The sequence below is a fragment of the Giraffa tippelskirchi genome, chromosome 12 (assembly GCF_054371585.1).
Source record: "Giraffa tippelskirchi isolate mGirTip1 chromosome 12, T2T-mGirTip1v1.2.pri, whole genome shotgun sequence".
Taxonomy (NCBI): Eukaryota; Metazoa; Chordata; class Mammalia; order Artiodactyla; family Giraffidae; genus Giraffa; species Giraffa tippelskirchi.
In genome coordinates, this window is record NC_137286.1 from 11,526,430 (window position 1) to 11,550,443 (window position 24,014).

Below are 24,014 nucleotides of genomic sequence, written 5' to 3' on the forward strand. Positions count from 1 at the left end.
TCCTAGTAAAAAGCGATGTTAAACTAATTAGGTCTCTGATACGTTGAACTGCATGAAAAGCATTGGCAAATAAGAAGAGACGTTTAACCGTCTCTAGCTTATATCTATATAGGTAAATATTTTTAACATAAATATTTCAGAAATTATATGGAATTTGTAAAAATCATATGCCCTTTATGTTCATGATTATATTTTTATGCTGCTTTGCCTGATAGTAGACAATAATGGAATAATTTTAACATCATAACTCCAGTTACTCTCATCAGATCTTTAATCACAGCCATTTTACTTTTTAAATTAATTTTTACTGGAGTATAGTTGATTTACAATGTTGTATTAGTTTCTGCTGTATACAAAGTGAATCAATTATACATGTGCACTGTGCTAAGTCGCTTCCAACTCTTTGCAACCCTGTTGACCATAGCCTGCCAGGCTCCTCTGTCCAAGGGATTCTCCAGGCAAGAATACTGGAGTGGGTTGCCATTTCCTCTTCCAGGGGATCTTCCTGATGCAACGATCGAACCTGGGTCTCCTGCAATGCAGGCAGATTCTTTACCATCTGAGCCAACAGGGCTCAGATATATATTCTCAGTATTCTTGTCTGGAGAATCCCATGGACAAAGGAACCTGGGTGGCTACAGTCCATAGCATCACACAGAGTCGAACATGACTGAAGTGACTTAGCATGCGTGCATAGTTATTTACACAAGCTTAAAAAAAATCTGTTCTCCTTGTAAGTGGACATAATAGGAAAAATTGGTTATGCTATCAAGGCTTTGACTGAAACGTCATACTTGAGAAAGATACACAAAGAATCAAATATGACCAGACAGCTTTAAAGAACTAAGGTGGATATTATGAAGCCCATGCTTATAAAGCCCTCTTGGAAAAACCAGCCTGCTACTTGACTTTTGATGTCCCTAGTCTATAACCAAATAAGAAAAGTCATTTCCTGATAGACCCAGAAACCTTAGAGCATTCAAGGGATCTCAAAAAGAAAAATTCACCCAAATCTACAAATACTACAGATAAATATGACAAATTCTTGGCTTGGCTTCCCAGCATGGAAAGGTCTTTAAAAGTCCAATCTGAGATTCTCGAAAAAACTTGCAGCAAAACAAACTCTTGAAGGCCCATGTGGTCAAATACTCCTTTTGTTGTATGTAAATAATCAGGCCAAATTTAATGAGACTAGACTTACTTTGTGAACAGAATATCTTACTTTAATTATCTTTGGTCAAAACTGGGAAAATTAAGAAATTGTTTGTTTCAACAGAAAACTATACTCATGCTTGTGGGTTATCAGATCTAGTCCTGTTCACTGAGCTATTTTTCACCTCTTATACACTGGATCCTACTGTCTTGCACACTTTGTGAATAATTAATGTTCCCAATTGTTTTTCCTACCTTCCTGACTTGGTGTCACTGAGAACTAAAACCTGACTGCCCAGATCCTTACTGAGACTCTAGGTTGTCTTGTCCCAAAGCCCAGCAAGCTAAAGCAGGCAACTTGATATAAACTTCAAAAGACTTCTTGCTTCAACAGTTTAGGTTACTCGGGAAGTTCACCAAACATCCACATCTCCCAGGCTCTGCTCTAGAAAATAACCATGACAGTGACACTGATGAACTCATCATCATCTGAAGATGCTTCAAGCCCAGCATCTAGAATCTTGACTGTTTTCCTTAGGCCATAGAAACTAGGTTTATAGTCTACTCTAACCACTGATCTTTGTTTTCTATTTCCTTATTCTAATTTATGTTCTTTTCCTCTTTTGCATATCTCTTACCTAGCAGTTCCTAACCCAAATCTTCTCTCCAAGTCAATCAACCTAGACTCCTTTTTGTGTGAAACTTCTAGGGAAGTTACAGATGGGAGAAATTTGGGGAGGCACTCAGACCCCCAGAGTCGGTATAAAGATTATATTAAATGGAAACATTTGCACTAAAGAAGATGCAGAGAGAAATCTTATCTGAACTTCCTTTATCTGACTAAACCAGAGCCTCCAGAAAATATGGCTTCTATTAAGCCCCTCCAAAGGGAGTTCTTGTGAATTCAGCTGCCTTGGAGAAAGGCTGCCCATTTTCATTAGCATCAAAACACCCAAAAGAACTTTCCCTATCTTTCCCTTCAGCCTCCTCACAAATGCCCCTCACACTCTAGAAGTTTGGTATATAAACTTTTTATCTCTGGTTATTGAAAAAAGCTTCCCATCAATGAGTACTTCTGTGTGTAAACGTAAATAGATTTTGTCTCTTCTCTTGCTAATAACAAGTCAGTTCTGTCGCTTAGTTGTGACCAACTCTTTGCAACCCCATGGACTGCAGCATCCCAGGCTTCCCTGTCCATCACCAACTCCCAAAGCTTGCTCAAACTCACATCCATCAAGTCAATGATGCCTTCCAACCATCTTATCCTCTGTCATCCCCTTCTCCTCCCGCCTTCAATCTTTCCCAGCATCAGGGTATTTTCCAATGAGTCAGTTCCTCGCATCAGGTGGCCAAAGTATTGCAGCTTCAGCTTCAGCATCAGTCCTTCCAATAAATATTCAGGACTGATTTCCTTTATGATTAACTGGTTTGATCTCCTTGCAGTCCAATGAACTCTCAAGAGTCTTCTACAACAACACAGTTCAAAAGCACCAGTTCTTTGGTGCTCAGCTTTCTTTATACTCCAACTCTCACATCCATACATGACTATTGGAAAAACCATAGCTTTGACTAAACGGACCTTTGTTGACAAAGTAGTGTCTCTGCTTTTTAATATGCTGTCTAGGTTTGTCATAGCTTTTCTTCCAAGGTGCAAGCGTCTTTTAATGTCATGGCTGCAGTACCATCTGTGGTGATTTTGGAGCCCAAGAAAATAAAGTCTGTCACCATTTCCATTGTTTCCCAATCTATTTGCCATGAAGTGATGGGACCAGATGCCATGATCTTAGTTTATTGAATGTTGAGTTTTAAGCCAGCTTTTCCACTCTCCTCTTTCACTTTCATCAAGAGGCTCTTCAGTTCCTCTTCGCTTTCTACCATAAGGGTGGTGTCATCTGCATATCTGAGATTATTGATATTTCTCCTAGCAATCTTGATTTCAGCTTGTGCTTCATCCAGTCTGGCATTTCATAAGATGTACTCTGCATATAAGTTAAATAAGCAGGGTGACAACATACAGCTTTGACATACTCCTTTCCCAATTGGGAACCAGTCTGTTGTTCCACATCTGGTTATAACTGTTGCTTCTTGACCAGCATACAGATTTCTCAGGAGGCAGGTCAGGTGGTCTGGTATTCCCATCTCTTTAAGAATTTTCCATAGTTTGTTGTGATCCACACAGTCAAAGGCTTTGGCATAGTCAATGAAGCAGAAGTAGATGTTTTTCTGGAACTCTATTGCTTTTTGTATGATCCAGTGGATGTTGGCAATTTGATCTCTCGTTCCTCTGCCTTTTCTAAATCCAGCTTGAACATCAGAAATTCTTGTTAATATGTCTCTTGCCAATTACATGCAGGCTCCCAACTGCTGGGCCCAAGTTGGAAGAGGAAAAGTTTTCCTCCCAATATAATCATTTCCTCTTTTTTTTTTCAGAATTCATGGGGTTCCAGGCAAGAATACTGGAGTGGGTTGCCATTTCCTTCTTCAGGTGATTTTCCTGACCCAGGGATCAAACCCATGTCTCCTGCATTGGCAGGCGTTCTTTACCGCTAGCGCCACCTGGGAAGCTCTTTTCAGAATCATATCACACTAATTCTTTACTATTCCAAAAGAAACAATAATTGAAAACATATCAACACAGTCAAAGAATGCCAGGAAATGGGGAATTTCCATTATGCAAAAATCTGTTTTTATATATGAGTCAGTAGGTGGCACCAAAGAAGAAAGAAGTGTATCTTGATAAATGTACAGAATGCTCTGGCTCCTGGAAATCTAATAAAACCTGCTCTTCAGAAGGTATGTGTTACGTTTTCTTCTTAAAATTCTTATTTAAACTGAAAACTGCCTCAAGATTTCATTGAAAGCAAACCCAAAAATAACAAATAAAAATAAAACTTAGAAAACACCATGAAATAAATTTTATGTATTGCTGGCAGAAACTGATTCTAGATTTCCATCTTGCTGGGTTAGACATGAACAACGTTGCATTCAAGAAATATGAAGTCTTAGCAGCTGTACATCTGAAACCTGTGATCCAATAAGGCAGAAGCAAGAGAACAAGCATAGAGAAATTTGTCCTAGAGCCAGAAGAAAAGGAGGATTTGGGCAGTTCCTTTGTGGTTCAGCTGGTAAAGAATCTGCCAGCAATGCGGGAGACCTGGGTTCAATCCCTGGGTTGGGAAGATCCCCTGAAGAATGGCCTGGAGAATTCCACGGACTATATAGTCCATGAGGTTGCAAACAGTTGGACACAATTGAGCAACTTTCACTTTCACCTTAAATCTTTTGAGAGGGCAGGGACCATTCATCCCTAGATACATATGTGAAACCACAGAAACTGCTCCTAGTCAAATGTTAGCCTTTCCCCAAATCAGAAAAAGGCTGAGCTCTAGCAACCTCATGGAAAGGCTTTTTTATTTCCTGTTTCTTAGTTAAAATATTCAGTGATGTCAGGAAAGAATATTTCCTTAAATTTTTTAAAGATACATCACACATTCTTCTTGCCATTCTTCCCCATTTCAAACTAACATCAAAACAGCATATCAGCTAAAATGTAGTTACTAAACTCATTTAGCTCTATTGACTAAATTAAAGAGAGGTGTTCCTTTTCTACAGACACTGATAACACTCTAGTAGCTAAGGTAGTGTCAGCAGACAGGGTAGGGCTCCAGAGGAAGAGAACCAGGCGTGTTTTTCTTGACAGAAGAGAAGCCACTTTCACCTAAGCCATTTTGTGATGTAAGCCTGTTCACAATGCTTGCCCTTGAACAGGTCTCAGTAATAACAATTTTAAGGACAGTAACAAAGGAAAATCAGTCAAGAAACAATAGTCTAGCAATAAAAGAGTCCTACTTCCTCCTCAAGGAATCTACATCACAATCTGATACACACTTTTGAGTTCTGCAGGAAACAAAGCCCCCACCCAGGTGGATGATGATGACTACATGCCGAGACCCGGGACTGGTCAGAATGTAAGGAATGATGGTGTTGACCTTTTCTGACCCTCTTGACTTTAATCAACTAAAGCTTAGACTCTGTCCATTTCTGCCCCAGTTCTATGCTGAATTCTCCTCTGCTCAAGCCCCTTCATGAATATGCATGTATCCTTAGCCTAAAAGGTCTCCAGTTTTGCTGTTGAGAGATACTGCCTTGGGAAGATCCCTGGTTTTCCCCTTACTTGCTGCAAGTATTAAGAAATCCTTCCTTCTCGTGATCTTTGCCTTGGTTGTATCTTTTAGCTCAACACCCACTGAGAAGTAAACCCAGGTTTTCAGCAACAATAGTGCTTCTCCCCAAATTCTCCTCTCTAACAAGGTTCAAGCTGTAGGTCTTGATGAAAAAAAATGAGCATTTTATAGTAGGACAAGAAAATTTTAAACATAAAAATTCTTCTCTGCCCATTTAGGCCTCCTCTTTCCCCTTTAGTACATGTTGTGCAATTGCATTAACCAGACTTCCTTAGGAGATAACACTCCTTCTTAACTGCATCAAGTGACACAACTGCTTGGGAAATAACTTTCCTTCTTATCTTGTAAGAGGCCATGATGACTCGTGACCCACTCATTTCAGTTCAGTTGCTCAGTCATGTCCGACTATTTGTGACCCCATGGACAGCAGCACTACTCACTTAGTATGTGTAGATATGGATTGTGTTAACTGTCAATAATACATCATTGACATAAAACCCTTTGTCTCAAAATTTTACATATCTGTGCTTTGGCCTCCAAAGGGCAGAACAGTCCTCAGAGCTTTCTGAAAGACTATCTCTTGGGTTATAATCCTCAGGTTGGCTCAAATAATATTTCCCCTTTCTTTTTTTTTAAACTTTTCATTTTTTTATTGGGGTATAGTTAATTATTTTTGGGTTAATTATTTATTGGGTGTTCATTGGAAGGTCTGATGTTGAAGCTGAAACTCCAATACTTTGGCCACCTCATGCGAAGGGTTGACTCATTGGAAAAGACCCTAATGCTGGGTAGGATTGGGGGCGGGAGGAGAAGGGGACGACAGAGGATGAGATGGTTGGATGGCATCACCGACTCGATGGACATGGGTTTGGGTAGAATCCGGGAGTTGGTGATGGACAGAAAGGCCTGGCGTGCTGCAATTCATGGGGTCGCAAAGAGTCGGACACGACTGAGCGACTGAACTGAACTGATAGTTAATTAACAATGTTGTTAATTTAGTTAGTTAGATAGTTTCAGGTGACCAGCAAAGGGACTCATTCATACATATACATGTATCCATTCTCCCCTCCATTTCTTTCCTAGATCAATTATTGATTAATTTTTTTTTTTTTTTATTGACAGCCTCCACTTACCCGGGCAAATTCCATTGGTTTGGGAAGAAGGCACATGACCATGACATCAAAGCGAACATCACATACTGTCTTCAACCACTTGGTGACAAACTGAGGCTTCAGCTTTTCTACCAAACTTCCAACTTCATCATCCATCATATACGCTGTGGAGTGAAACCACTGAAACACCATGGCCACGAGCCTGGCCAAGCTTTCTGTAGGAGTATTCTCACTGGGCGTGCAGAGGCTCACCTGGAAATAGTCAGATTAGAGTCTCCTTCAGTCTCAGTACATAATATGTTTGTTTAAAGACAAAAAAAAAAGATGTCCCTGATAATCCATTTGAAATAGGCAGTCATAAATAAACGATGGAGGACCACTTATCCTGGAAATCATGTTCTTCTCTACAGAGAGACGAACTGCAACAGCTTCCCCTCAAGACTGCACCTCCCAATAAGCTTTTTTGCCCAAAAGAAATCAATTACATATTCTCTACTAGGTAAATACTTTTAAAAAATTATGTCTACAAAGTGAAATTACATAAATACCTCAGTGCAAAAATAATCTATATATATCTCAGTTTCAAAATGATCAGATTTACCAAGAATTTCCTAGCAGTAATAATGCTGAAACCTTAGAGCACCACCCCTCAGTTCACCACATTATAAATAGACTTTTCAGAACTGTTCGCCATTTATTCATTAATCTTTTATTAAGCACTGAAATAGGGTTCAGGAATATAAAAACTAAATAACACATTATCTTTGCCTCAATGAGTTCACAATAGTAGTCAGTTTGTCATTAGACAATAACTTCTAGGAGCGAGACATGCAAAATCAATAATTAAAACCCTAATTTGATAAAGCAAAACAAAGCAAAAAATATATGAAAGCATAAAAGACATGTATCACTGTGGAGACTTAATTTATTTCTCCAATGGGCAAAAACAAAAGTCTGCTTCTCTGTAGAACTGTCAAATTCAGCATTCTTGGAAGTTTGGATTTGTATGTTTGATCTTTCCTGAATGAATACTTCAGTTGACTCAGTCAATAGAAGTCAAATTCCCTGCATTGGTTTGGCTATAATTTTTCTGGCTGTGTTGCAGACTTGCCATAAGTACACAAAAAGATCCACAGTAACTGAACTTTCAAACAAAGCATTACATCAGTGGGAGGTGAACGATCTGTAAATTATATTAAATCCAATATTTCACAATATACTCTAGCAACTTACCCACTTGTTTCTTGTCAAAATGTGCATTCCCAACAGTTTAGAATCGGGCATAAAAGGTTCCAACACCTGGCTATTCATTAGAATCAACAAGGGATCTTTTTTAAAAGTTCCCAAGATTCTGGGATGGAATTTGGGCAATGACATTTTTTAAAAGCCTTCACAGGTAAATCCAATGTGCAGTCACTGTCCTAGAGTACAGACTTCCTACGCTAAGGTTGGCTTCTCAGAGGGCGCAGTGGTAAAGAATCCGCCTGCCAGTGCAGGAGACGAAAGCGACGTGGGGTTTGATCCCTGACTCGGGAAGATCCCCTGGAGGAGGAAATGGTAATCCACTCCAGTATTCTTGCCAGGAAAATTCTATGGATAGAGGAGACTGGTGGGCTACAGTCTCTGGAGGACATGACTGAGCACACACACATTGGTGGTGGTGAATGCTAAGGTTAATTTTTCACCATTTAATATTTACTTCCCTAAAAAGAACAGAAGAAACTCATCATCAGGGCAATGTTGGAATAAAACATAAGATATTAAAGAATAGTTAACTTCTTTTCTTACTAAGAACCATATTCCAAATTGACTGAGTAGCCGCTGGTCGTGTTTATCATCATCCTTGTTGTCAAAGTCAGTGTTATCCAGGGAATGGTGCGAAGAGGAGAGGCCCAGCTGCCGCCGGCGATTCAGCTCATGTTCCCGCTGCTCAGCATGGAACTCAGCTTCTTTCAACAAGCTGCAGAAGAAAAGAGATTTCAAGTGAGACTACCCAAAAGCACACTCAAGATTATGACCCTATTTGGAGCAATTACTTCACCAGTTCTCAAGCATCACTCATTGTTCTCCTTTAAATTGGAAGGAGCCTCATGTCCTTGTTATCTGTTACTCCATCCCCATCTCAAAGATGTATAAACTGAGGCACAAAGAGGCTACTTCCTCCAATCAATAAGAATCAACCAGAACTGATGCCTTCTGGCTTCAAGTTCACCAGTCATCCCACTAGAAGCTAATGCTTCTCCTATATCTAATACGAAGCTATGAAAGAAAAAAGTGAAAGTGAAAGTCACTCAGTCATGCCAGATTCTTGGCAACTCAATGGACTATACAGTCCACAGAATTCTCCAGGCCAGAATACTGGAGTGAGTAGCCTTTCTCTTCTCCAAGGGATCTTCCCAACCCAAGGATCGAACCCAGGTTTCCTGCATTGCAGGCGGATTCTTGACCAGCTGAGCCACAAGGGAAGTCCCACACGAAGCTATGTGGACATCAAATGCATGATCAAGGACAGCTTGAGGAACTGATACTCAAATGGAAAAACATTTAATATCTAGAATTCAAAGACCTGACAGTGAACAAAAAAGATTCCTTTTTCAATTTTATAAGCAGATGACAATTTAAAAAAATAATACACAATGTTGGCAAGGGTGTAGCAAAAACTACCGTGATGTATGAAATTCATATACACTCTTTGAAAATCAGTTTGGTAATGTATCAAGTGTCCTTAAAATATTCATACCCTTTGACCCAGTCAGCCACATCTGGTCATCTACCCTAAATAAATAAAAAATACAGGACTGGCACTATATACAAAATAGTTATCAGAGTTATTTATAACAGTAAAAAAATGGAAGAAATTAAAGTGTCTAATGGTGGAGGAAAATAATTTATATAAATATTATGTACCCACTAAAAATGATAAATGTGGAAAGTACACAACATGGAGAGGAGCTAATGGTATAATGTTATATCAAAAAGAATGTGGATACACTGTGACTGCAATTATCTAAGTAAAATAAGCATTTGAATAAAACTAGAAGAACATATGCAAAAAAAACTGATGATGATGGCAGCAGTATGGTTGTTTTTTTCTCTTTCCAAACTTTCTGCATTGTTTTATTTAGCAAACATTTATTGCACTTCCACATGTGTCGGCCACTGGGATAAGAGAAACAGAAGACTTAGTCCTTATCTTTAAAACATACATTCTAATATTGTTTCTTTATCTTTAAAAATCTTGTCTCAGTGAATAGTATACAAAAAGAGAACAAGTCTAGAGGTTATCACTTGTAAAGCTCCCTTTTTTCATGTGATAGAAAAAGCCAGCTGCCTGCAGGATCTGGTCCATCTTACTCCACAGCCTTCTGGTTTACTCCAATACCGAATTATCTAGAGTTCTCCCATCCTTCGCTGCTGCAGTCAGTCTGGGACACCTCTATCCCACCCCTTCTCTCTGACTGGCACCTCCTCTCCATTCCCTGAGAATCCCATCTCTGTGTTGTCACTGTGCTCATCACTCTGGCTGGCAAATTCGTGCTTCTATTTTTACAGACCCCCCCATGGGTTACTTGAAGGCAGAGACCATATTTCACTTTCTTCTGTCTTCCAATGCCTACCACATGCTTGGCACATAATTGGCATTCCATAAAAATATTTGTTGAATGAGTGAATTAAAACATCATCACTGCAATATTGTGGAAAGTGAGCTGTCTGGCTGAGGGCTCTTGAAGTTGAATTAAACGTGCACATCTCAATGGGGAAAGGGTGGCTCAGAGAGAAGGCAGAGTTTTCAGGGAAAGCTACTAACGACCCTGTTACCTAATCACGGCCTCCACGGCACAGACAAGCTCCTCAGCGCCACATTCCCGGGTGTTGATGGGTGGAGGGGAGGTTTGATAGAGGTGGGTCTCTGAGGCGGCCCCCACTTCGTTACTATGGTGATTTGAGTGGCATCTTTTGCAGTACCGAACAGGCCTGTTTCCGTGACGACCACAGCACCCTGCTGAAAAGCAGGTGACCACAGCTCTTCTAACATGGGAACTGCAGTTCTAGAAGGAGAAGAGTGAAATCAATTAAAATTCACCACTGAGGTAAACTGGGCTAATAACTGGAACAAATGGAAATTTCTAGGGCTACTAGCGGAGAAGGCACTGGCACCCCACTCCAGTACTCTTGCCTGGAAAATCCCATGGACGGAGGAGCCTGGTGGGCTGCAGTCCATGGGGTCGCTAAGAGTCAGACACGACTGAGCGACTTCACTTTCGCTTTTCACTTTCATGCATTGGAGAAGGAAATGGCAACCCACTCCAGTGTTCTTGCCTGGAGAATCCTAGGGACGGGGGAGCCTGGTGGGCTGCCGTCTACGGGGTCGCACAGAGTCGGACACGACTGACGCGACTTAGCAGCAGCAGCAGCAGCAGCAGCAGGGCCACTAGAAAAGGCAGGACTTTCCTGAAGTGTCACTAGTTTCCAAAATGCAGCTCATCTCTAACCAGTTAGATTTCAGTCATAGTTAAAAATTAAGGTGAGAAGTGGTTTCTATTTGTGTTGAGTGGTAGAAACTCTCTAAATATGAATGAAACTGTGCTAAAAAATCCTCTATAAAGTGACCTCAGCCATGTGGCATGGGTTGAAGGGGCTTCCTAGATTATTTCAAGTTAGTGTTTGAAGAGTTTTCAGCAGAAATATAAAAAAAAAAAAAGAAAACTGTGGTCCAGAGAAAGCATAGCACAGCACATCAGGGTAGGAAACGAACAATTTTAAACCCTAAAGTAAACTTTCAAAATTATTTTATCCATCTCCTAAAGAGCACATTTCCATCACAACTCATCTGTCCTTGATGCATTCAAGGACAGGTAGGGAGCTGTGCTGTGCTCAGCTGATGGCCCAGAAGCTGGCCTACCCATCCGCACCAGCACTCTTTCTATCAAGACCTAAAGAATATGTCAGTTGATAACATGGGAACATCAAAGCACAGTAATAACCATTCATAGATGCAGCTGTTGAACATCAGCTACAGAAAAAGAATCAAGAGATGAAGTGTGAAAAATGGTGCAGTGTAAGAGAGAGATCTAGAGTTCAGGGGAGTTTATTATCAGAGCTGCCCTGGCAAGAAGCAGAGGGGCAAGGCAGCACCCATGCCCACATCAAGTAACTTGAGGAGCAATCAGGAAATATCCCTGACCTCTCCATAAAAGTGTGCCCAAGCCTGTTAGAGATGCCACCACCACATACTCAATAGCTTGTGTCAGAGAGCATTTCACCCTTTTGATAGAGCTTATTAAGATGGAAAACACTGAAAAAGAATATGATTATATGTATATTAACTGAATTACTTGGCTGTCCACATGAAACTAACAGAACATTGTAAATCAACTATTATCCAATAACATTTTTTTTAAAATATGGAATCAGGGAAATAACACCCTAAGCCATTATGAACTCAGGGCTTGGAGAAGATTGGAAAAACTTCCATGACAGACCTCTTGGGGAGACAGTAGAAAGAACAAAGCAAGCACAAAACCTACATCCAGACATTGACCGTGTATTGAATTGCCTATTGGAAAAGTCATTTCAAAGTAAGGCTTGTTCCTCTTCGATTTTAGCACAAGGCTTTGGATACAAGTGCTGGGAAATCTCATTTTCTGAACAGGACTCAGGTCAATAAATCATAAAAACAAGTTTAAATTTTTATGATCTTTTTTAACTTTTATTAATTTTTTAAAAATTATTTGTTAAAATACAATGTATTTCTTCTGCACTGAGGCCTATGTCTTCTTCAATATCCAAGTCAGTCCTGACTTCTCCAAATGAGGTATATTTCTTGCTTTGTACTCTTTCTTTCTCTTTCACATACTAAGTTTCATTCTGGAAGCACATGAATCCTTACCGGTTTGGGGCTTCTCCAAACCAAACCAAACCACATCACTAGCAGCATGGTTTATATCAGAGTATATTGTTAGTGTTTATTTCTTCCTTTTGGTTGTAATTAGTCTTTGTTCCTCTGGGATTCCCACTGTTACATAAACAATAGAATGTGGATATGGGTTTAGTGTGGAGAAGGAAATGGCAACCCACTCCAGTATTCTTGCCTGGAAAATCCTATGAACAAAAGAGCCCGGAGGGCTACAGTCCTTGGGGTTGCAAAGGGTCGGACATGACTGAGCAACTAACAGAACAGATGGGTTTAGTGGGTAGTTATTAGCTATAATAAAGTCCTGATGTTTAAGGCCTACAATCTCCTATCCTATTTCCTGGTCACAAATTATTTACATTCTTTCCACACGCAAATTCCTGGTGGGAGGTTCAAGGTGGTCTCGTTTAAATTAAGTCCAGTGGTGGTTGAGGCTCTTTGGGTTTGGTTCCTCAGATAGGCTTCCATGTGCCTTGAACCTAGATGGGCTCTGCCGGCTTGAACCGAGAAAACACGGCAGAGTGATATTTGTATGACTCCCAAGGCAATTTCTAAAAAGACATGCTGCTTCCACCTTGTGGTCTGAGAAAGTTCTCTCTTCAGAAGCTTCCTCATCAGGATACTCTTCTCAGGATTCTGTCATGGCCCAGGCATATGGAGAGGCAGTAAGTCTCTACTCAACAGGGCTGGCTAAGTCCAGCCTTCAAGTCACCCCATCCCAGAGCCCTAACATATGATCTAGATCCCGCTGGGTAATTTCAGCCCCTAGCTATTCAAGTCTCCCCAGTGCATGCATGCATGCTCAGTCACTAAGTCATGTCTAACTCTTTGTGACCCCATGGACTGTAGTCCACCAGGCTCCTCTGTCCATGGGATTTCCCAGGCAAGAATACTGGAGTGGGTTGCCATTTCCTCCTCCAGGAGACATTCCAAACCACGTCTCCTGCATTGGCAGATGGATTTTTTACCAATGAGCCACCTGGGAAGCTGCTAGTTTTCCCAGATGAGGCCCCAAATATCATCAACCAGAGATAGGCTGTGGACTGTGCCCTGCCCAAATCCCTGACCCTCACAATCTAAAAGCATAATTAAACAGTTGTTGTTTCATGCTGCTATATTTTGAGTGATTCCTTAGGTAGTATCTAGATATACTGCATACATTAGTATCTGGAATATAAACTGAAAGTCAACCTAACCTGCTTTATCACCACGTGCCATCAATTCTAAATAATATCAGTGATAAAATACTTTGCCCCTAAATAACCTTTGGTTGGTCAAAGCTCTAAACAATTGCTATGGTTCCTACTAAGTTTTTTCGATTTTATTTTTTTTTAAGTTGAAGTGAGAGTTGAACAACAAAGAATTGATGCTTTTGAGCTGTGGTATTGGAGAAGACTCTTAACAGTCCCTTGGACTGCAAGGAGATCAAACCAGTCAATCCTAGGGGAAACAAATCTTGACTATTCATTAGAAGGACTGATGCTGAAGCTGAAGCGCCAATACGTTGGCCACCTGATGCAAAGAATCAACTCACTGGAAAAGAACCTGATGCTGGGAAAGACAAAAGGCAAGAGGAGAAGGGGATGACAGAGGATGAGATGGTTGGATGGCATCACAGAGTTTGAGCAAGCTCCAGGAAATGGTGAAGGACAGGGAAGCCTGGCGTGCCGCAGTCCATGGGGTCACAAAGAGTCGGACACAATTGAACGACTGAACAACAACAATAGTTGATTTACAACATTGTATTAATTTCTGTACAGCACCTACTAAGTTTAAATAGGGCTTCACTGGTGGTTTAGATGGTAAAGAATCTGCCTGCAATGTGGGAAACCCAGGATAATATATTTCTAAGCCACAGATAGTCCTCAACCCTGTGAGCTCAGCTACATGTATTCATTTCAAAAGTAAACCGGAGAGATTTCTCTTGAGTTCAGATTCAGCTGGGTATGTTTTCATATGTTCATTCAAACCACTCTGTTTCACTGCTTGGAATTTATTTTCATAATTTTATTTATTTATTGGCTACACTGGGTCTTCGTTGCTTTGTGCAGGCTTTCTCTAGTTGCAGTGTGTGGGCTTCTCATTGTAGTGGCTTCTCTTGTTGAGAAGCGTCAGTAGTTGCAGCATGTGGGCTCAGTAATTGTGGTACATGGACTTAGTTGCTCCATGGCATGTGGAATCTTCCCAGACCAGGGATAGAACCCATGTCCCCTGCATTGGCAGGTGCATTCTTATCCACTGCACCACCAGAGAAATGCTCACTGCTTAGAATGTTAAACATAAATAAATAATTCCAAGTGGTGTCATAAAATAACAAAAATGGAATTAAGAAAAGTCTGTCTCTTGATGCTTATTTGACTTAATCTTTTTTTACTGTAATATAGTTGATTTACAATGTATTTGATACAATCTTGACACTTATTTCAAACCTACAATTCAAATGTAGAAATATCTGGTACTGAAAGAGGTAAAGACACAAGCTTTGCCCAAAGCTTGAAACATTGTGATCTATTATGAACCGAATAAAAGTTCTCAAAATAAACTTTCATATAAAATATATTTATTAAAGAATAAGCAATAAAATGTGCTAATTTTAAGCTTATTACTGAAAATAATTTTGTCACATAAATGAGGAGAGTGTTAAAAAATGATCCATTGTGGTTGTTAAATATGTTAGGTATACCACCAGAGCCAGGAAATGTCAATTTAGAAAATAAAACTGTTTCTCATCCTAGTCTCTCCAGCTTGTGAAAGATTCTCAAAGCAGGAAATAGCCTCAGGATAAAAATGAAATCAAAAGTATGGTGAATGACTATGATCCTTTGTTAAAACTTCCAAAAGATATAAGGTGATGTCCAGTTGAGCATCTCAGCTAGAACATAGCTTCTAATAATGTTAAGGGCAGACTGAAATGCCCACAATATAAAAAGAACTGTCTCAAAAAGAATTACAGATGTGGCTTTGAGGGCACTGAACTCCAATGAGATTCATAGAAAATCCACAAAGTTTTAAAGAAAGGCATACTAGTAAAAGCACCACCAGCAGACTAAAAGGGACATACACAGTGTGACACAAAAAGAGGTCTATGGAACCCCATTTCTACACGCAGGAGGCAGACTGAGAGAGTTACTCATTTGCAACATGGGCTATTTCTTATTGAAAAGGAAACATGTCTTAGAGAGTGGAGGAAAGATCCCAGGGCAGAAATGAATTAGGAAACTACTCCCAGGAAGCAAAATCAGATGCTAATAAAGGCACATTTGCTATCCCTGGAGACAGAAGAACTGCTGACATGTTCATGACTGGAGTTGCTATAGACTAGTAACAGCTATCTGCTTGCCCTTCCTCTTTTTGAACAGAGGTCTATTGCTGTCATCCTATCCCTGTCTCACCATTTTGTGTTGGGTATGTAGAGCGCACATAACTTGCTTTTTAATTCACCGGTCTCTGGTTCAAGAAAATTTGTACCTGACAGGTTTCATCAGTGAGCAAACCAGATGCAGATCACAAGACAAGGGACTTTAAGCCTGAAGCCATAAGTGGGTTAGACTTTGGCAGGTCTTGCAAGCTGGTAAGAATATTTGTCATACAGAAAGAATGTAAGTAATTATGTCCAGAAGGTGAATTGTGGTAGATTAAATATGGTCACAAAATTCCTGCTGCTCCTTCTCTAAAGAGGAGTAGTCTATTTGCCCACTTGTTTAGACTCGGCTGTGCTTTGGACTTGCTTTGACCAACAGAATGCAGCAGAAGTGACGCTGTGCTGCCACTGAGCTTTGGTCTCAAAAGGCCTTGCAGCCTCCTCTCTCACTTTCTCTGAACACTCATACCTTGAGACCAAATCCAGTCTAGCTTCCTGGAAGATGAGACACCTAATGGAAAGAGGGAGGGCCAGACATCCCAGTCATTCCAACCATTCCAGCCAACCCAGTTGAGGCTCCAGACATGTGAGTAAAGTCATCTGGGACCAGCCAATTGCCAGCAAACCCACTAACTGATTGCAAATACCTGAGTAAGCCTAGAGGAGTTTCTCAAGAGAACTATCTAGGTGAGCGTAGGCAAGGCTGCTGATCCACAAAATTGTGATCAAACAAATGTTTGCTGTTATAAGTTAATACATTTTAGGATAGTTTATCACATGGCAGTAGAAAACTGAAACAGCCCTCCAAAGGTATCCACTCATAACCAACTCCTAAAACGTTTAAATGACATGTACATGGTCTCATAGCTACACGGGAAGACAGCTGACCAGAATCCAAGTATCTCAATCAACCAGTCCAGAGTTCTTTGTATGACATCATAGTACCTTCTCTTGTACTTCTCAAACAACTAGAGCAAGCAAAGAAGATGGAAACAGCTCAGGTAAAGTTTCATGAACAGTGGCTATTTGAAGGTAGAATCTTTAAGTAGAGATATGTTCACCTCACATATAAATATGTATTTTCCATATATATTTGGTCTGGTTATGTTTTTGACACACAAGTGTTGGACACTTGCACTCCACTTCCAAACAATAGAGACTTTTAGCAAACAAGGTCATCATTTACCAAAATCAAGTTGCATGGTCACTCACTTTTGTATTCAGATTTCTACCCCACATTTACACATATGCTTTTATTTCATATTATTTTTCAAAAACACTGTGCATATGATGGGTAAGCAAAAGCAGAAATGGAAATAGAGACCATCCAGACATAGCAATCTTGCATGCTGAATAATTTCCTTTCCCCCTTCACAAATACAGTGACATGTACATACTGGGAAACCATGGTGCAGAAATGAGACAGATGTCAATGAATGAATTTACATACAAACACAGCAAATCATGCCGCACCACACAGACGGTTTGCTCTTACCTTCTTCTGACATATAGCAGATATCTCAGCTGTAAGGGGAAGGTACACAAAATATCAACAAAAAAGAGAGCCCATTTTAAATAAGGGCAGCCACCAAGAGGAGTAAAAACAAGCTTAGTAACACAACCTCCAGATTTGGCCAAAACACCTTGCTCCTTTGTCTCATGAATTGTCATCTACCCATTCTTAATGAGATTAAAAATACCTGTGTGCTGCAAATACTTTACCTATTCTTAGCAATAATTCAACCTTCTCAGATATGATTTAGAATTCAGATCAAATAATTTTAATCTCACCCAGTCATTTGACAGAGAACAAAATTGAGGGTTATATGAGTTCTTCAGGATCATACAGGCTATCAATGGTAGAGACCAATCAATCCAGAAATGTCTCTGGATTCCCTATCTACTGCTCTTCCATTATGCTATGACACTGAGTTAATGTGATATACTTAGAGTTTCACCATGGAGATGATTTGCTATATCAGAACTGTAGAAATAAAACTTAATAACTTAAATGAATTAGGCTCAAACTATCAACTAACATCAGTCCTTAACTAATGCAAAACCAGCTGCAGGCTTATTAAGAGAAAACATCTTTCAAACCCATGGATTGGTCCGTTGGAGTAAGGCTGTCAAACTACCTTAGTACTTCAGGATTAAGTTTAATAAATGGATAAAACTCTTTAGTAGGCATACCAATTATCTCCAAGAAAATTGGTGCTTGATAAAACATGAAAATAATTTTTCTAAGAATCTGTTAACATTTCCCCTAAAATAGTAAGTGCTCAAAAAATAAATTAAACCATTGCTAATAGTCTATATCATAACTTACTAACAAAATCGAAGGTAAATGTCTCCTAAACTCCATCTGGAAATTATGAATTAGTGAATGTCAAATCAATGAGAGTAACAACTCAGTTTGTAAAACAGATTTTGTTTAATTAATGATTATTTAACAGTTTGATATACTGGCATTTATCTTAAGCTGAGGTTAGTGGGTTATCTCTCTGGATAAGTAATGAAAAGTTATTATCAATTTTCTTCAACAGGTGAATATCATCTGGAGATGACCAGAATTCAGCAACATATCTATACAGTAAGTCCCCTACATACAAGCACATTTCATTCTGAGAGTGCATTTGTAAGTCCAATTTGTTCATCACATCCAACAAAGTTAGCCTAGGTACCCAACTAACACAATCAGCTATATATGCCACTGCTTTTATGCTTGCTTCCAGACATTCTGGGCTTGAAATAAAGATACTGTACTATTGTACTCTATATAATACAGTACTATGCAATGAAGTACACAAAAATACAATCACTTGTGGAGGATGCACGCACCCCAGACATTCCAGACATGTGAACTAACTTATGAGATCAGACATGCGAACATACGTTTGCATCTCTGAAAGTTCACAACTGGAAGGGTTGTATGTAGGGGACTTAACTGTATTTAAAATGTAATTTAGAACCTGACTATGGGTTTTACCTCAGAGCACTGGAAGTTCACTTGCAAGGTAGCCTAATTTAAGAGGGAAAAAGTTACTTTTACCTATGTAAACCCAAATCTTTTTACAAATATTCTTATATAAATTTTTTAAATGTCTCTCTGAAGGATATAGAGGCTGACATTATTGATCCATTTTACAAATGCAGAGCACTCATTAAATAACTTATTTCTTAAGGTTGAGATAATCTAATATTGAGTTAAACTATAAGGAAATGGTGTATAATTATCATCAAGCAAAGTCCGTTAGTTTTTTTAAAAACAAAAACTGAATTTAGTTAACATAAGGTGTTTACACGTAAATTCTTTCATGTAAGTTCTTCTATTATCTACCTCTGAAGTTATAGGTCAAGTTCCTCCTGTGTGCCTGATCTATACTCAGTATGCCCCCCAGATTTTTCCACCTTTCATCTTTCCTCTGCTTTCCTGAGTATTTTTCCTGGTCATTTCAGCCTGCAGTTAGGTAGCGGAATATCTGCCTCCCCATACGTAGAAAAATGTTCTGTCTTCGACCTGCCAGCTTACCAGGCATAGCTTTCAGAACTCTAACAAACTGCAAGCATTACAATCTCATCTTTTCACTGAGATGGGCCAGATATATTTATTTATCCCCATTTTACTGAAGGAGAAACTGACACTCAAAATGATTGAATGATTTTCCCTAAAAACACAGAGCTAGTAACAGTGGCAAGAGAAAGACCCATTATTCAATGCTCTTCTCACTGATTTTCTTTATTCTCTTTCTGACCTGGCACAGCAAGCATATCATTGGCAACACCTGTTATATACACAGAAAGTCCCTTAAGACAGAATTCAGCTTTGGTCATACAGAATCCCAATTCCAACACCTACCTTTAATTTTGGTAGAAGTGATACTTCTTCCCTTAATATTCATGTGTGGGTATGTTATAACCAAGACATTGATACAATGCTTCATATAAATGAATATTCATGGCAAATAATACTTTGGTTGCTGTCTTTGTAAAATAAACATAGTACAAAAGGAGACAAATCAACTGTACCATCTGTCATAATTACTTATTATTCATCCTTCCTGAAGTAAACCATACCTTGCGGCAGAAGAACATCAATCAGCCATTCACTGTGGTCCCTATAAAGAACAACAAAATCCATTTTTGAGCCTTTCTGCAATGTTACCCTTCCACATGAATGTTTATAAGCTGCACGCTATTGTTAAAACACTTCTAATAGAAAGGACATGTAATTAAGAGCACTATCCTAATAAACTTTTAAAACGTCTAATGCATTTCAGCTAAATTATAAATTATAGGCATTTCATCATATTCAGTTATCTTTAAATGATACTTTCCAGATGCTAATTAAGTCAACCAAAATACAGCATGATTTGTAGAAAGCTGAGTGTGGTTCTGTGAAACTAACAAGCACAGAAAACCCATATGAATTTTATGTCACGTTTGAAAACCACAGCTTTCTTTTCTTTTTCACTGCGGCTTTTTTAACAGGGTCATTTGAAAATTGGAGCTGCTTTATTAAGTGGAATTGCTTTCTTTTGTCACATGGAGAGAAATACTGAAACATTTCAAAGCTGACGTCTTTCCAAATGAAAGTTTGCTATATATTAAATATCTGACAAGCTAACCTTTAAAAAACAGAGAGGCTAATGGGAAATGAGGGTAACGTAATCAATTTAAGATGAAGTGATTATTCTTCTCAGCGTAGCCCTATTAGATTGCCTTTTCTTGCACATACCCTGCAATCCGCTGGCTGCATTCTTCACAGAGATACAAAGGGGGTGGTTTATCACCCAAAGCTACAGACAAGGAGGCGTCTATACACATCTGAAACACAGGAAAAGTCAGAATGAACTCTCCTGCCCTGTTTATCATGTCCCGTATGTCAAGGACACAAATGTCTCAATAACAGATTTTCAAAAGCAAAGCAGGATAAACATTTCTTAGTAAAACCCATTCAACCTATAACTGTTTTTCCAATATGGCGATTTAAATGTGACTAGTGTGGTTTTTCATTTCTCCAGTTATTTGCAATGCAAGTAACAAGTAGTGTCAAGAAATTCATCCTCATTCTACAAAGATAAAAAATCATCTCATTCGGTGGCTGTTCAAATTGCTTCTGTATTACTCACACAGTAATTCCTTCTTTAATGTGGTAAACACAGTAATCTCTCTTTGGGAAAAGGAAAATGCATTATTAAGATTTAAAAATCATAACTGTTAGCAGAATGCTGGCAGTAGAGAATTTTGCTTCTCAATAGACCTCATTCAGAAAATTTAGCATTAAATCTAACATTGAGTGATTCCCTTTTCTTACTCCAGAATCTAAAATCTAGATATCCAACTTTCACTTTCAGGTGGTTTTTTTTTTTTTTTTTTGGTCCACATATGATCTGTAGTTTGTTTAACTGTGCAGTATTTTGTTTAATTATTTATGGCTATTTTCATTAGCCTAAGTACAAAGATGAAAAGTGTTAATGTTAAGTGATCACTAGGATATTTCAAATACTTGGATATTTTAAATCAAATGGACAAAATATTCGATGACTAACGATTTTGTACTTTGCATCAGTCTAAATGTTTATGACTTACCAAAGAAATTATGAATTCTGTTCCTGCCCTTCAACAAATAATTAACCCATGCTATAGCTAAGTATGTAGTTAACATGCCTAGGACACAAATTCTTCTAAAACTTCATTCTGCCTTTTCTTTAGTTTTTGTTGCTTTTTTTTTTTTTCACCAATTTAAAGGGACAAGTGAATTGAACTTATAACCCAAACAGCTTGTCATTTAAAGTTAAAACCCTTAGGAGTTTCAATGGTTGGGGAAGCAAGAGTTAGGATTTCTAAATTTAAATAATTATACCATCAAAATCTGTAAATTATATATTCCCTGGTGCTAAAGGCCTAGTGTGAAAATTTTCCTTAGGTAAGATTCATGCTTCCTTTGATGCAACGAATAACCACTTTTTGGTGTGTCAAATTAGGGACTGGCAAACTTTCTGCAAATGGCCAAAGGGTAAATATTTCAGGTTTTGTGGGTCATATATTCTCTGTCACAACTACTCAACCCTGCTGTTGTAGCATAATAGCAGCCAGAGACAATGAATAAGCAAATGAGCATAGCTGTGTTCCAATAAATCTTTATTTGCAAAAACAGGCAGCAGGCCAGATTTGGCTGAGAGCCATAGCCATAGCCATTGCTGACTCCTATGTAAGGTAATTATCTGGGATCCAAATATTTCACAAGGTGATATTTCAAGTAGGACCAAGTAAAAGCAAAAAAGCAGAGTGAGATATAATGGACTATATTTCCAACATACTTTCATTTTAGAATCTATCATAACTTTTGGCTCTTGTTCTTACTTTTTTGCAACTTATTGCAAACAAAATAGATAATATTTTTCTATTTGGCAAATTTTTATGTAACCGGGCTTCTCTGGTGGCTCAGCTGGTAAAGAATCCGCTTGTAATGTGGGAGATCTAGGTTTGATCCCTGGATTGAGAAGATCCACTAGAGAAGAGAAAGGAAGATTCCCCACTCCAGTATTCTGGCCTGGAGTATTCCATGGACTGTACAGTCCATGGGGTCACAAAGAGTCGGACAGGACTGAACAACTTTCACTATTAGGAACCAGCCAGGACCTTATGCGGCCTTCCGGAGACGAACACTTCCCCCAAGTTTTCTGCTGTAGCTCCTCTCTGAAGTTACCCAGATAACAGTATCTGATCAACATTTCTCAGGTTGTTTTATAGATACTAAAACCACCACCAAATGGAAGAAATTTATTTGATGATCATGAGTATGTAGCCCCAGACGTACTGTGCCTAAGGATTCATAATGTTAACCCCTGTGACACCGCTGTGTTACCTCACCTTCAACCAGTTGGAGAATTGTGCTTGAGCTGACCGCAGACCCTGAGACCGTCTCTGGCTCCCTCACCTCACTTGGCCTTTGAAAATGTTTTGCCGTTTCAGCACTACCTGTCCCAGACTACTTGTATGGCACATTACAATAAATGCTGCACTTGCCTTCACCACAACCCAGTATCAGTAGTTTTAGCTTTACTGTATGCAGGTGGGGCAACCCAAGTTTAGTTTGGTAACAATTACTGCCTAGTGTTATGCCTCTCTGTTATGGAGATACAGGTTTTCTGTGAAGATAAATCCATTTTCCCTGAGGTTTTCCCATACACCCTATATGGACCTGTTCTTCAATATAGTTAATTTACTGTCATTTCCATTGTGTCATTGATACTTCTGTTAGGTAAAGATATTTTTTCATTCCACTCCCCCCAAAAAACTCCTAGGATGTTATAACTATAAATAGTTAATAGTAATTAGCTAGTTGACCTCTGACATGTTAAATGAGTTAACATAACCCATAACTAGATTTGTGGCTAGTGCTGTCAATCCCATTCTACTCTGAACAGATCAGTTTACAACCATATTAACATGTTCATATCTGACTGATCTGTTACATTTAAAAATAGTTATTTTCTGTTTATAAATATAATACGTGCCCAAGGCAGAGGCTTCAGAAAATGGAGAAAAGGAAGGAAGAAAATTTAAATAACTCATTAACCCTCCATCTCAACGCAGTCACTAGTAACACTTTAATGAGCATTATCAGTTGGTTTTCACTGTGAATGTGAATATAAAATCCTTATACCTAATTTTTAAGCTAAATAGGCATCATACTGTGTAATTTCATAATTTCCTTCTCATTTAACTTTATAAGCTTCTGAATTTGGGGTAACGATCTATTGTCATATGCTCTATCTCTGTGGATTTGGGGAGTGCTCACCAGGGACGGTGGAGCCTGGTGGGCTGCCGTCTATGGGGTCGCATAGAGTCGGACACGACTGAAGCGACTTAGCAGCAGCAGCAGCAGCATATCATAAAGAAAGAGCAACCCTGAGCCAGATCTGTGGCAAAACCAGCCCCAGCACAGGAAGTGTCAGTAAGAATATTACCTCTCTGGGAAGCATAGGGCAAATATGCAAAAGCAAGTTCTTTAGGAAAACTGGGGTTGAGAAAGTAAACTTTTGGGGATGAGAAAAATTTTTTAGAACTAGATAGAGGTGGTGGTTGCATAATACTGTGAATGTGACACATGCCACTGAATTGTCCACTTTAAAACAGTTAGTTTTATGCTATGTGAATTTTACCTCCATTAAAAAAATGACAGAAGGTAGAATGGTTTGGCTTATTTTGGAGGACTGGCTATAGGGAACAGTCTGTGAGAAAAGTGAGGCTGGTCCAGAGGAGAGGACTGGACTGTTTGCCTA

General features: G+C 39.1%; 1 protein-coding gene and 1 long non-coding RNA gene across 3 annotated transcripts in view; one reads left to right on the plus strand and one right to left on the minus strand.

Moving 5' to 3' along the window:
* UNC79 (unc-79 subunit of NALCN channel complex) overlaps nucleotides 1-24,014 on the minus strand; it is a 269,126-nt gene that overhangs the window by 137,802 nt on the left and 107,310 nt on the right. For both annotated transcript variants that reach the window (XM_081548126.1, XM_081548125.1), the window contains 6 exons: nucleotides 20,462-20,550; nucleotides 19,801-19,841; nucleotides 17,219-17,247; nucleotides 10,268-10,497; nucleotides 8,237-8,408; nucleotides 6,470-6,700 (listed from right to left, as the gene is read on the minus strand). In XM_081548126.1, coding sequence (XP_081404252.1) covers nucleotides 6,470-6,700; nucleotides 8,237-8,408; nucleotides 10,268-10,497; nucleotides 17,219-17,247; nucleotides 19,801-19,841; nucleotides 20,462-20,550 — 792 coding nt within the window. The remainder of the gene's footprint in view (nucleotides 1-6,469; nucleotides 6,701-8,236; nucleotides 8,409-10,267; nucleotides 10,498-17,218; nucleotides 17,248-19,800; nucleotides 19,842-20,461; nucleotides 20,551-24,014) is intronic.
* Nucleotides 16,671-20,819, plus strand: LOC145528942 (uncharacterized). The gene is made up of 2 exons (XR_014070806.1): nucleotides 16,671-16,724; nucleotides 18,270-20,819. It is a non-coding gene; the product is annotated as an uncharacterized LOC145528942 (long non-coding RNA).